This window comes from Trachurus japonicus, chromosome 13 (assembly GCF_045865225.1).
Source record: "Trachurus japonicus isolate A0001 chromosome 13, Traja_1.0".
NCBI classification, from domain to species: domain Eukaryota; kingdom Metazoa; phylum Chordata; class Actinopteri; order Carangiformes; family Carangidae; genus Trachurus; species Trachurus japonicus.
The window spans coordinates 9,148,675-9,161,445 of record NC_140919.1 but is presented as its reverse complement, the minus strand read 5'-3'; the positions used below and the strand labels follow the sequence as shown (position 1 = coordinate 9,161,445).

At 41.5% G+C, this 12,771-nt stretch overlaps 1 protein-coding gene across 1 annotated transcript; it reads left to right on the top strand.

Annotated features, from left to right (window-relative positions):
• Positions 1-140: 140 nt before the first annotated feature.
• Positions 141-11,193, top strand: LOC146975408 (uncharacterized). The gene is made up of 7 exons (XM_085796630.1): positions 141-543; positions 628-1,026; positions 5,300-5,500; positions 8,773-8,896; positions 8,996-9,514; positions 9,851-10,257; positions 11,174-11,193. Exons 1-7 carry the CDS (start codon positions 141-143, stop codon positions 11,191-11,193), a joined length of 2,073 nt encoding a protein of 690 aa, XP_085652756.1.
• Positions 11,194-12,771: the final 1,578 nt, after the last annotated feature.

Here is a 12,771-nt window from a genome sequence, read left to right as displayed (position 1 = left end):
TTGACTGTTCTTCCTGTGGCAAAACATTTAGTCAAAGAGAGAGTCTTGAACTCCACATGAGAATCCATATAGAAGAGAAATCATTTGACTGTGCTCTCTGTGGTAAACAATTTACACAGAAAGGTAATCTTAAAAAACACATGGGAGTCCATACAGGAGAGAAATCATTTGACTGTTCTTCCTGTGGCAAAACATTTAGTCTAAGAGAGACTCTTGAACGCCACATGAGAATCCATACAGGAGAGAAACCATTTGACTGTGCTTCCTGTGGTAAAACATTTAGTCAAAGAAGGAATCTTCAACGCCACATGAGAATCCATACAGGAGAGGAACCATTTGACTGCGCTTCCTGTGGTAAAACATTTAGTCTAAGAGAGAGTCTTGAACGCCACATGAGAATCCATACAGGAGAGAAACCATTTGACTGTGCTTCCTGTGGTAAAACATTTAGTCAAAGAAGGAATCTTCAACGCCACATGAGAATCCATACAGGAGAGAAACCATTTGACTGTGCTCTCTGTGGTAAACAATTTACACAGAAAGGTAATCTTAAAAAACACATGGGAGTCCATACAGGAAAGAAACCATTTGACTGTTCTTCCTGTGGCAAAACATTTAGTCTAAGAGAGAGTCTTGAACGCCACATGAGAATCCATACAGGAGAGAAACCATTTGACTGTGCTCTCTGTGGTAAAAAATTCAGTCAAAAAAGGACTCTTAAACTCCATATGAGAATCCATACAGGAGAGAAACCATTCGACTGTGCTCTCTGTGGTAAAAAATTCAGTCAAAAGGGCACTCTTAAACTCCATATGAGAATCCATACAGGAGAGAAACCATTTGACTGTGCTCTCTGTGGCAAAACATTTAGTCTAAGAGAGACTCTTGAACGCCACATGAGAATCCATACAGGAGAGAAACCATTTGACTGTGCTCTCTGTGGTAAAACATTCAGTCAAAAAAGCACTCTTAAACTCCATATGAGAATCCATACAGGAGAGAAACCATTTGACTGTGCTCTCTGTGGTAAAAAATTCAGTGACAGAGGGAATTACAAGAGACACATGAGAATCCATACAAAATAAAAGCATGTACGTTTACACATAATTCTATGGATTTTTAACATGTTTATCATAACGGTATGATTGACTGGTTAATTAACTCCGCAAGTTTATAGGCTACTGTAAAGCTAGAAGCCTACACTAATCACTAAGTTGTAGGCTAATGTTTACTTTTCACGGATATCATATAACTTAGGATAGTTCAGCATTTTGGCAAATTATGCAGCACGGTGGCACAGTGGTTAGCACTGTTGCCTCACAGCAAGAAGGTCCTGGGTTCGAATCCCCGGCCGCCCAGGTCCTTTCTGTGTGGAGTTTGCATGTTCTCCCCGTGTCTGCGTGGGTTTCCTCCGGCTGCTCCTGACCAAAGGCACTGGCTCATAATCTGGAGTTGGTCCTGCTCCTCAGGGATGGGTTAAATGCAGAGTGTACCTTTACCTTTAAATTGGCCCATTGCCATAATCGCTATAGTCATAGCAGTAGGTTTGTTACCTTTAATTGTTGCTGTAAGCTATTTTTAGAACGGCGGAGTGGGGCAGCAGGCTGCTTAGAGCTACGCTATGGAGGCTAAAGGAATTTCTTGGTTTTGCTCATCAAACTCATCAAATACAAAATCCCAAAACTCCAAAACGCTGTCGTGGACAAATTGTGACCTGCACAATCACCACACTATGAGATAATAGTAATAATAATGCAGCTCACAACTTGTCCACGACAGCGTTTTGGAGTTGTTGGGTTGTGTATTTGATGAGTTTGATGAGGGAAACCAAGAAATTCCCATGAGCCTCCGTAGCGTAGCCCTGAGCAGCTCGCGGCTCCGCTCCGCTGTTCTAAAAATAGCTTACACCGACAATTAAGGGTAACGAACCTACTGCTATGACTATAGGGATTATGGCAATGGGCCAATTTGCCAAAATGTTGAACTATCCCTTTAAATATCAACGTATAAACACAAATGTTTGTGTGGTGGTGGTGGGGGGTTCACTCACACACACACACACACACACACACACACACACACACACACACACACACACACACGACATGGGATCTGAATGTTAAACATGACAGATAACCCAGAACACCTCAGATGATGTTATCATGGCTTCTTACCTTTTTATATTGAAGTCTTCAATATAAAATAAGTTGATGTGTAAGATACTCTCCAATTTGAAGAGTATACACATCAACTTCTTTGCTGCACAGTTCACCAGTTGTATTTACAGGATGTTATCATAAACTCAGTCACACATGGTTTGTTTTTATCAGCCACACTGTGTGATTAAAGTAAATTAGAGCTCTTTGGAAAATGCATCTTCCTTTTAATAATTGTCTTACTGGTTGTGTTCATAGTTTCATCAAGCCTTCAGGTGGATGAGACTCTTTGTTATACAGCCTTACAATATTTCCACAACACGCAGAATGTCAGTGTCCACTGCTGTTACAGAACGAGGTAGGGGTGCACCAAATGGCATCTTTTGGCCGAAGCCGAATACCGAACAATATCAAAACGCTTGGCCGAATAACCGAATAATACCGAATACCGAAAGTGGTTGTAAAGTTTTTAAATGAAATATTTTTTTAAACTTAATTTTCAAAGAAAGTAAATGTTTTTTAACTACGGTATTCTGACAGTTTTTGAATATTCCAGTTGCCAATAACAAGTTATATAAAGTTTTTCATTTAGGCCTATATCGTGGCCCATTGTGAGTGCTGAAAGATCTATGCAAGTACATTCCAAAAAAACCCAAGTGTCTTTTAAAACAGTGGTTCCTAACCTTTTTTGGTCGGATTTTTTTAATTAATCAATTAGGCTACTAGACATTTCAGGCGACCTCATTTGAATTTCAGGCGAAATCACGTGGGATCCCAACCCCAAGGTTGGGAAACACTGTTTTAAAAGCTGTCGGCTGCCGACAATGATCAGAGGGTTGGAGGTCCGAATCCCACTCTCTCCTATTTAGCTGTCGTAGTGTCCTTGGGCAAGACACCTTGCCCCGTGTGAGAGTGTGTGGATGTTTGGTGGTAGTCGGAGCTGCAATTTGGCACAAAATGGCAGCCATGATTCTGTCAGTCTGCCCCAGGGCAGCAGTGGCTACAGACGTAGCTTACCACTACCTGTTTGAATGTGGTATTAAGGAATAATGGTTTCTGTAAATCTCTTTGGGTATCATGGAAAGCGCTATATAAATGTAAACCATTATTTTTATTATTATTATTATTATTATTAGGAATATTAACAAAGGAAAGCACTCTGGTCTGAAATACAGCTGAGGCAGAGACAGAGGTGTTAAAATGCTTGTTAAAATGTGCTAAAAACATCATAATAATAATGGTTTACAATTATATAGCGCTTTTCTATTGATACCCGATACCCAAAGCACATACAGTAACCATTATTCATTCATACCACATTCACACCGGTGGTGGTAAGCTACATGTGTAGCCACAGCTGCCCTGGGGCAGACTGACGGAAGCGTGGCTGCCAATGTGTGCCAAACGGCCCGTCCAACCACCACCACGATCATTCATACGCATGCACACAAGGCAAGGTAAGGACACTACGACAGAGACTGGAAGAGAGCAGGATTCAAACCGCCAACCCTCTGTGTAAGTGCTGTTGTAATTGTGTTAAAATAATAATTCATTATTTCATGTAGTTGAATAATTTAGATAAAAATGTTAAATAAATAAATTCATGTGTTTGTTAAAACATGGGTTAATTTCATAATGTACTTTATAAGTTTGTTTCTATCGGTGCTGTTGTGTTTCGGCCCGGAACCAATGTTTATTACTACTGCTAAGCATGGCCTAAAGCGTGTCAAGAACCAGACCAGTGGCTAACGAGGTATTTTTCTTTGTGTTAGCGATGCATTTTGTTTATGTTTACACAACGCAACATTTATGCTTTTATTTACTTCATGTACAATCTTTGTTTGTCCAAGGCCAAATAAACACAACACTGATTCTAGGGGACGGTGCAGCCGTCACAGCCCTGCTTTAGCCAGTGCAACAGTGCTGTGTTGTATAGGCACAGGAAAGACCAGGAGACTGTATGTACTGTACATGTGTTTTCTCGTCCTCTGTAGTGAATAAATCCAGGAAAAGAATCACATCTGAGTCATCTTTGTTTCTGAGCCACACTTATCACCTGAGTGATAATTTTTTTTTTTTATATCCTGAGTTTTTCTGATACTCCAGAAACATATGGAATGACTATGTTGTTTCTCTTGTTTAACAAATGAGGTCCATGTCTGAGATGGCATAATCGACGACACTTCTCCCAAGAGCTGAGCAGTAGGTGAAGTGCCCCAAACTGTCCCCTCTGATCCTTCCATTTAATATACAGGCCTGAGGCTCTGCAGAGATGCACGACAAGTTGGGCACAGTGAAGAGAAGCTGCATCGAGCCACGTTCATATGTGGTTGAGTCTGAAGGGAGGGAGTACAGACGCAACAGACAGCACCTCCTGCCAGTGAGGGAGCCGCAGCCTCCACAACCCCTAGTTTCCATCACACATGGAAATGAACCACAACACACACATGCACCTCAAACAGAGAACCCTGACAACACACATGCACAACCAGAACATTGTCAAACACCAACAAGTGCAGAGACACAGGAACAAGGTGCAGCCCAGCCTTCCACTTCCATGTATGTCACCAGGAGTGGAAGAGTCTCCAGCCAAACAGAAAATACTTGGACTGAGTTTGAGATCTGAACTTAAAGCACAAATACTTAGATAATACAAATACAAAGATGTGAGTTTATTATGCACATGACTTGGATAATTTTGTTTAATGTGTTCTTTACAAGGCATACAAATATTGAGTGAGCTGAATTTAATTTGTTGGTTACAAAGTGGCAATGTCATTGCACTGGATTGAAATGTAAGCACCATATTTCAATATGTTTTGGATAAGCTCAACCTTAAATTTTGATTCACAGTGCAATAGTGAAAAGTTATAAAATGCTTTACTGTCATTGATTTGGGGATGTAGACAGTATTGTCATAGTCGCACTGTTTGGTGGCCGGGTGTTGCCGTAATATAGGTACTCCCGCGAGAGCTTATAGTAACGTGTGGAAGAACACACTAGCAGGAATGTTGTTGTTAGCGGTGGTGATCACACTAGGTTCCTGAAGCTGGTTGCTAATAAAACGTTACCTTGGACCGACATCACCTCTCATCATTGACTCTACAGGGGGGAAACAATACAGCCTAGTTGTTGTTTGGCAGGAGCAACCGAGAGTTTGAGTAAAATGTCTGAGGTGGAGTTTCTGAGAGGATTCGTTACCGAGAGACTCACCGCCGCCTCCCAGGAAATCTTAGCGGCCGTGGACAGAGTCGTAGCCGGCTACGAGGCGCAGGCTTCGGGCTTAAGACAGGAGATCGAGCGGCAGAGGAACCTGCTGGATGTTCTCCTGCAGCACAAAACCGGTTGGTGATTCAGGTTTAAATCCATTAACATCATGCGAGTCTCGGTTTGTAGAGAAAGAGGACATGTTGTAGCCTACTACATTCATCTTTTAGCTTTTATAAGGCTGTCTACAATGTTGCTAGTTTACATTTCACGGAAAAATTCCCCTGGAAAAACATAGATTAACTGACCATTCATTTAGGCTAATGGTAGTAGTACCCTTATGTTTACATCCCTATTCCTAACAATACGAAAAGTAATCTGTGGTTTGTACTAGAGTGGTAAAAGGAAATAAGTGTGAGACACATCTTTGATGACACCACACAGGTTAACTTTGTGTTGTATTATCCTCAACTCAGCTCAATTCAAATCTGAAGAACGTTAGGAACTTCATTTGTGAAGAGCCACAGTTTATGTTTAAACAGAATAAATGTTAAAAGGGAGAAAGGCACGCACATACATTTACGAGCATAAATTACATAAAGATGTTAGATAAGTTGTTTAGGAGCTTGGTCTAATAGATGAAGGTAACTGATTCAAAGTCTTGTTGTGATCTTCTTTGTTTAATGAAATGTGTCTTGGATCTTGCCTGTTTTGTGGAATGTGTCTTGAGCAATGTGTTTCTTCCTTTTCCCAGGGTTGCCAACTCTCACGCATCTGGCGTGTGTCACACGCTTTTAGGTCCTGTCTCACGCTCTCACGCCACTCAAACAATTCTCACGCCAAAATCAAGCGATTCGGCAAAAAAAAAAAAATTAAAGCAAGCTTTGGCACTCATCAATAGGCTCTCTGATTGGTGTGCGTGATGCTTATCCGCGTGTCGATTGGACGGCTGCTCAAGCCTGTGATCACAGCACAGTAGGACGGGGAGTTGTCGATCCGCGACCCCCCCACCCCCTCCCCTCCCTCCACCAACAGCGGCACGGTGCTGAAGCCTGGACCCGACTTGGTCCGAATCCGATGGCCAAAAAAAAGAGGGAGAGAGCGAAGCCCGAGACACAACCTGACCTGACCGAGTTATGTTTTCAGACTGAACGCGGCTCGAACTGACGCCTGCGGTCGGGCTGGTTGGGCCAGTCCGTTGAAAACTATAAAATCAAGATGCAGACTTGGTAGCACAAAAGTACAGCCAGGCAGCTCAGTCCAGAGAGCAGAGGAGAGAGAGACAGCGCAGCAACGTGTGTGTGTGTGTGTGTGTGTGTGTGTGTGTGTGTGTGTGTGTGTGTGTGTGTGTGTGTGTGTGTGTGTGTGTGTGTGTGTGTGTGTGTGTGTGTGTGTGTGTGTGTGTGTGTGTGTGTGTGTGTGTGTGTGTGTGTGTAAGAGAGAGAGAGACACAGAGAGAAAAACTACAATAAACATAACTATTATTATTATCATAGACAGCCCCCCCCCTCCGCCAACAGAATCTCACTCCAGCCCAGGACCAAAAGTTGGCAACCCTGCTTTTCCTGTGGGGGTATAGGGTTTTTCTTTGAAAGTTAGGTCAGAGGTCATTTAACTATCTGGACAGTGGCACCTCTCTGTCAGGAGAAGGTGGGATTCTGGGGATAGAACAACACCAGAGGCTCTCCAGGATTCTGCATTTTCTTGACATTGTCCTTTTTTGTAATAAACTCTTCTTGGCCTGCAAAAGAAAACATGTCAGAGGAGGTCACTTCTTTTTCATCAACACATAGATACACAACACGTGTAAAAGACAAACAAAAATTTTAGAACAACAACATTTCTTACTCAAATTTTTAGGGGTGCTGAGTTTAATTTAAACTAAAAGGGGATATCCCTACCCCATGTCACACACAGATATACATTTTTAGAAAAGGAACATTTGAGTAGTAAATTTTATGATTTGAATTAGGCTATACTTTGCTAATTCAGGATTTAACCGCCACTCATGTTGTAACGGGACATGTTGGACCAACTGAACAAATGCAAAATGAATAGAATACAGTGGTACATAATTTAGCACCTTACACAAGCACATTTCCCCCACAATCTAGCACTTTATTATGGGCACTCCTGCAATGCAAATTAGCACTTTACTGTATAATCCATGTTAACAATAGAATTTTAACATTGAGCTAGTTAATCATGTGTCATCCCAAACTTATAGTCTGTATTGTTGTGCATTTTTGTTAGTGTTGTGGTTGTTGTGGGAAAGTTTTGTGATTTATTGTCCTTCCTATCTTCTCTTCTCTTCTCCATCTTACACCTACCTGCTTATGGGACAAGAGATGGAAATGAGCCGTATGGCTACAATCTCTTTTCATATTTACATTTTTTTAAATGTTCATTAATATGCATTGTCCCATTTCTTAAAGGGATAGTTCAACATTTTGGCAAATTAGCCAATTGCCATAATTGCTATGGTCATAGCAGTAGGTTCAGAGCCGCGAGGTGCTCAGAGCTACGCTACGGAGGCTAATGGGATTTCTTGTTTTACAACAAACAAATCAAATACATGATCCAACAACTCCAAAACGCTCCGGTGGACAAATTGTGACCTACACATTCACCACGCTATGAGATAATAACAGAACGTTACCAGACAGAGTTGTTTTAGAGGTAAATGCAGAGACTGCTTGCTGAAAAACTGCCCTTGAAGGCAACGCGCATCAGCGGTTTTTCATGGATTTCCCTCTAAAACAACTCTGTCTGGTAACGTTCTGTTATTATCTCATAGCATGGTGAATGTACAGGTCATAACTTGTCCACCAGAGCGTTTTGGAGTTGTTGGATTGTGTATTTGATGAGTTTGATGAGGGAAACCAAGAAATCCCATTAGCCTCCGTAGCATAGCTCTGAGCAGCTCACACCAACAAATAAAGGCAACGCACCTCCTGCAAAGACTACTGCGATTATGGCAATGGGCCACAGCAAATATTAGTGTGTGTTCTTTTCTTGGACGGGCAGTGTAAATAAACTTGAAGTTCTACTAAAGAGTAACAATAGTATTGATCACACTCGTAATTGTTTTTCTCATTCAGTATAATTTTTATCTCAGTTTGAAAGCTTTGATGTAGCTCAGGGCTCTTAGGGCTTTGGTTAGAGTCCAATAGTCTACAATACTTTATTCCTATACTAGTCGTTTTCTATGAAGGTGTACTTTGATGGTGGTAACTGGAGGATTCTGTTAGCGTGACTTTATGGATTACTTGATGAATGGGTGCAGCTGGCTGCATAAAATGCTGTTGGTGTCCACTGAGAAGATATTGGGGTTCATACAGACACCAGTTATACGAGTGACAGTATGAAGACACTGTTGTTCATGATGTGTGTTTCATTGTTTCTGCAGGTGATCAGCACCTGTTGATGATTAAAGCAGAAGATCCTCCTGAGTTGACCACTAGTCTGGATCAGGAGAACCCAGAGAGTCTACATATTAAAGATGAAAAGGAGGAACTATTGACCACTCCAACGTTCTCCCTCGCTTCTCTTCATGTGAGGAGTGACGAAGAGGAGAAACCTCAGTCCCTACAACCTCATCAAAGACAAACTGAGGCAGAGCCTCCAACCAGCAGCTCAGCTGAACAGATAGAGGCCGATGGAGACGACTGTGGAGGATCTGAACCAGACAGGAACTCAGATCAGCTTGAAGATCTTCAACCAGATACGGATGATGAGGTCTCAGTGTCGTCTGCTGAGACTGAAGACAGTGATGATGACTGGAAAGAAACCAGAGCACCTGAGTCAGGTTTGAACAGTGAAGCTGTTCATGTAAGTGATGAAGAATGTGACACTGGTAAGAAGTCTCTGAGCTGCTCAGAGTGTGGGAAAACATTTAAACGTAATGTGGATCTTAAAGACCACACAAGAGTCCATACAGGAGAGAAACCATTTGACTGTGCTTCCTGTGGCAAAACATTTAGTCACAGAGGGAGTCTTGAAGTCCACATGAGAATCCATACAGGAGAGAAACCATTTGACTGTGCTGCCTGCGGTAAACAATTCAGACATAAAGGTAGTCTTAAAAAACACATGGGAGTCCATACAGGAGAGAAACCATTTGACTGTTCTTCCTGTGGCAAAACATTTAGTCTAAGAGAGAGTCTTGAACTCCACATGATAATCCATACAGGAGAGAAACCATTTGACTGTGCTCTCTGTGGTAAACAATTTACACAGAAAGGTCATCTTAAAAAACACATGGGAGTCCATACAGGAAAGAAACCATTTGACTGTTCTTCCTGTGGCAAAACATTTAGTCTAAGAGAGAGTCTTGAACGCCACATGAGAATCCATACAGGAGAGAAACCATTTGACTGTGCTCTCTGTGGTAAAAAATTCAGTCAAAGAAGGAATCTTCAACACCACATGAGAATCCATACAGGAGAGAAACCATTTGACTGTGCTCTCTGTGGTAAACAATTTACACAGAAAAGTAATCTTAAAAAACACATGGGAGTCCATACAGGAAAGAAACCATTTAACTGTTCTTCCTGTGGCAAAACATTTAGTCTAAGAGAGAGTCTTGAACGCCACATGAGCATCCATACAGGAGAGAAACCATTTGACTGTGCTCTCTGTGGTAAAAAATTCAGTCAAAGAAGGACTCTTAAACTCCATATGAGAATCCATACAGGAGAGAAACCATTTGACTGTTCTTCCTGTGGCAAAACATTTAGTCTAAGAGCGAGTCTTAAACTCCATATGAGAATCCATACAGGAGAGAAACCATTTGACTGTGCTTCCTGTGGTAAAAAATTCAGTGACAGAGGGAATTACAAGAGACACATGAGAATCCATACAGGAGAGAAACCGTTTGACTGTGCTATCTGTGGTAAAAAAATAAACAGAAAAGAGAATTACAAAAGACACATGATAATCCATACAGGAGAAAAAACATTTGACTGTGCTATCTGTGGTAAAACTTTTACTTCTAAAATGAGTCTTAATGAACATATGAAAGTCCATAAATAAGAGAAGCCATTTGACTGTGATAACCAGTGGTAAAAATAAATAAATAAAGTAGATGTCAATAAAAGTTTTTCCAAGAGTACCTTCCTGCAGTTACAATGGCCGACCGGGGCACCGTCATACATCCAATCCATACCGGAAGTCTCAAGCGGAAGTTAGTTAAACACCGCTCCGAGCTAAAACAAAATAAAAGCATGTACGTTTACACATAATTCTATGGATTTTTAACATGTTTATCTTAACGGTATGATTGACTGGTTAATTAACTCCGCAAGTTTAGGCTACTGTAAAGCTAGAAGCCTACACTAATCACTAAGTTGTAGGCTAATGTTTACTTTTCACGGATATCATATAACTTAGGATAGTTCAGCATTTTGGCAAATTGGCCCATTGCCATAATTACGGAAGCCGAGAACGGCCACGTCCATAATATTTTTTTTATTACCGTTTTCTCGTGATAACGACTTATTATTTCGTTATCTCGAGATAACAAAGTCCGTTTTCTCGTGATAACGAAATAATCATAGAATGTGTCGTTGACATGGTTGCTTAGCAACATGTTTCCCCGGTGCAATCGCTTCTGCTTACGGGGAAGTAGCAGCTGGTTAGCCGCTGTATGTTCGTAGCAGGAGGCTACTAAAGCGAGTCTGTTGGAAACACTACACATCTACAGATCTAACGTAACAGAAGAGATGTTTTTCGTGGGATAATTGCCCAGAACCATGTGTAGAACTCAAATCAGTGAGCTGATTAATGTGATCACATCATCCTGATTTCAGCCTTCAAGAGCTGCCACTAACGTTAGTCTGCTCTGAGGAGCTGTCAACAATGAAGTACCGGTAAGTTACACTTAACGTTAGTTTGTTTACTGAGCTGGGCTACAGGTTAGCATAAACACATGAGAGTAGACTACGTTATGGCAGCTCCAGCTAAGGTAATGTTAGCTAGTTGCTGCTCAGATAAAGCTCATGAACACTGCTGTCTTGCCAAATTAACATTAGCCTACATGTCAGTGGTCGCAGGCAACAGGTGTCTGATGGTTCGAGATAAGGTTGTGATTTCTGACAGCAGCAGCAGCCAGTAGCTAACGTTAGCTTAGCTGAAACAGGATAGATGGGACCACCGGCCGGTAGCCCCTTAAATAAACCCAGCACAGTGACGTTATACAAACTAACGTTAAGTGTAACTTACTGGTAAGTTATTGTTGACAGCTGGTGTGGACAATAATCACACCAGTGAGTAGGCTAGAGTAGAAAAGTTAACTGCCCCATGCTCGAGCTGAACAGTAGCCTTCTGTTGCTAGGCAACCATGTCAACGACACATTCTATGATTATTTCGTTATCACGAGAAAACGGTCTTTGTTATCTCGAGATAACGAAATAAATTAATTTGTTATCACGAGAAAACGGACTTTGTTATCTCGAGATAACGAAATAATAAGTCGTTATCACGAGAAAACGGTAATAAAAAAAATGTATACGGACCTGGCCGTTCTCGGCTTCCGTACATAATCGCTATAGTCATAGCAGTAGGTTCATTACCTTTGATTGTCAGTGTAAGCTATTTTTAGAACGGCGGAGCGGGGCAGCAGGCTGCTCAGAGCTACGCTATGGAGGCTAAAGGAATTTCTTGGTTCCGCTCATCAAACTCATCAAATACAAAATCCCCAAACTCCAAAACGCTTTTGTGGACAAATTGTGACCTGCACAATCACCACACTATGAGATAATAACAGAACGTTACGAAACAGAGCCATTTTTGAGGTAAATACAGGGTAAATACAGAGTCTGCTTGCTGAAAAACTGTCCCTGAATGCAATGCACATCAGCGGTTTTGCATGAATTTACCTCTAAAACGGCTCCGTCTCGTAACGTTCCATTATTATCTCATAGCGTGGTGATTGTGCAGCTCACAACTTGTCCACGACAGCGTTTTGGAGTTGTTGGGTTGTATAGGCTATTTGATGAGTTTGATGAGGGAAACCAAGAAATTCCCATGAGCCTCCGTAGCGTAGCCCTGAGCAGCTCGCGGCTCCGCTCCGCTGTTCTAAAAATAGCTTACACCAACAATTAAAGGTAACGAACCTACTGCTATGACAATAGCGATTATGGCAATGGGCCAATTTGCCAAAAGTTGAACTATCCCTTTAAATATCAACGTTATAAACACAAATGTTTGTGTGGCGGTGGTGGGGGGTTCACTCACACACACAAACACACACACACACACACTCAATAGGACTGACCATGATTAAGATTCTCTATTGTTTATTTGATTGTTAAGTTGTTTTGACAGTTAATTAATATACAATGTTACACTGAAAAAGAGTTAGTCCGAACCTGTAGAGCTTAAATCACAATGGAAAATAAATCATAA

What these genes read in the sequence shown, in the direction of transcription:
- LOC146975408 (XM_085796630.1), top strand. Translation starts at nt 141, where the DNA reads ATGGGAGTCCATACAGGAGAGAAATCATTTGACTGTTCTTCCTGTGGC. An exon ending in TCTCCTGCAGCACAAAACCG is followed by an intron (nt 5,501 to 8,772) that starts GTTGGTGATTCA and finishes TTGTTTCTGCAG; the next exon opens with GTGATCAGCACCTGTTGATG. An exon ending in GTTTGACTGTGCTATCTGTG is followed by an intron (nt 10,258 to 11,173) that starts GTAAAAAAATAA and finishes TCCTGATTTCAG; the next exon opens with CCTTCAAGAGCTGCCACTAA.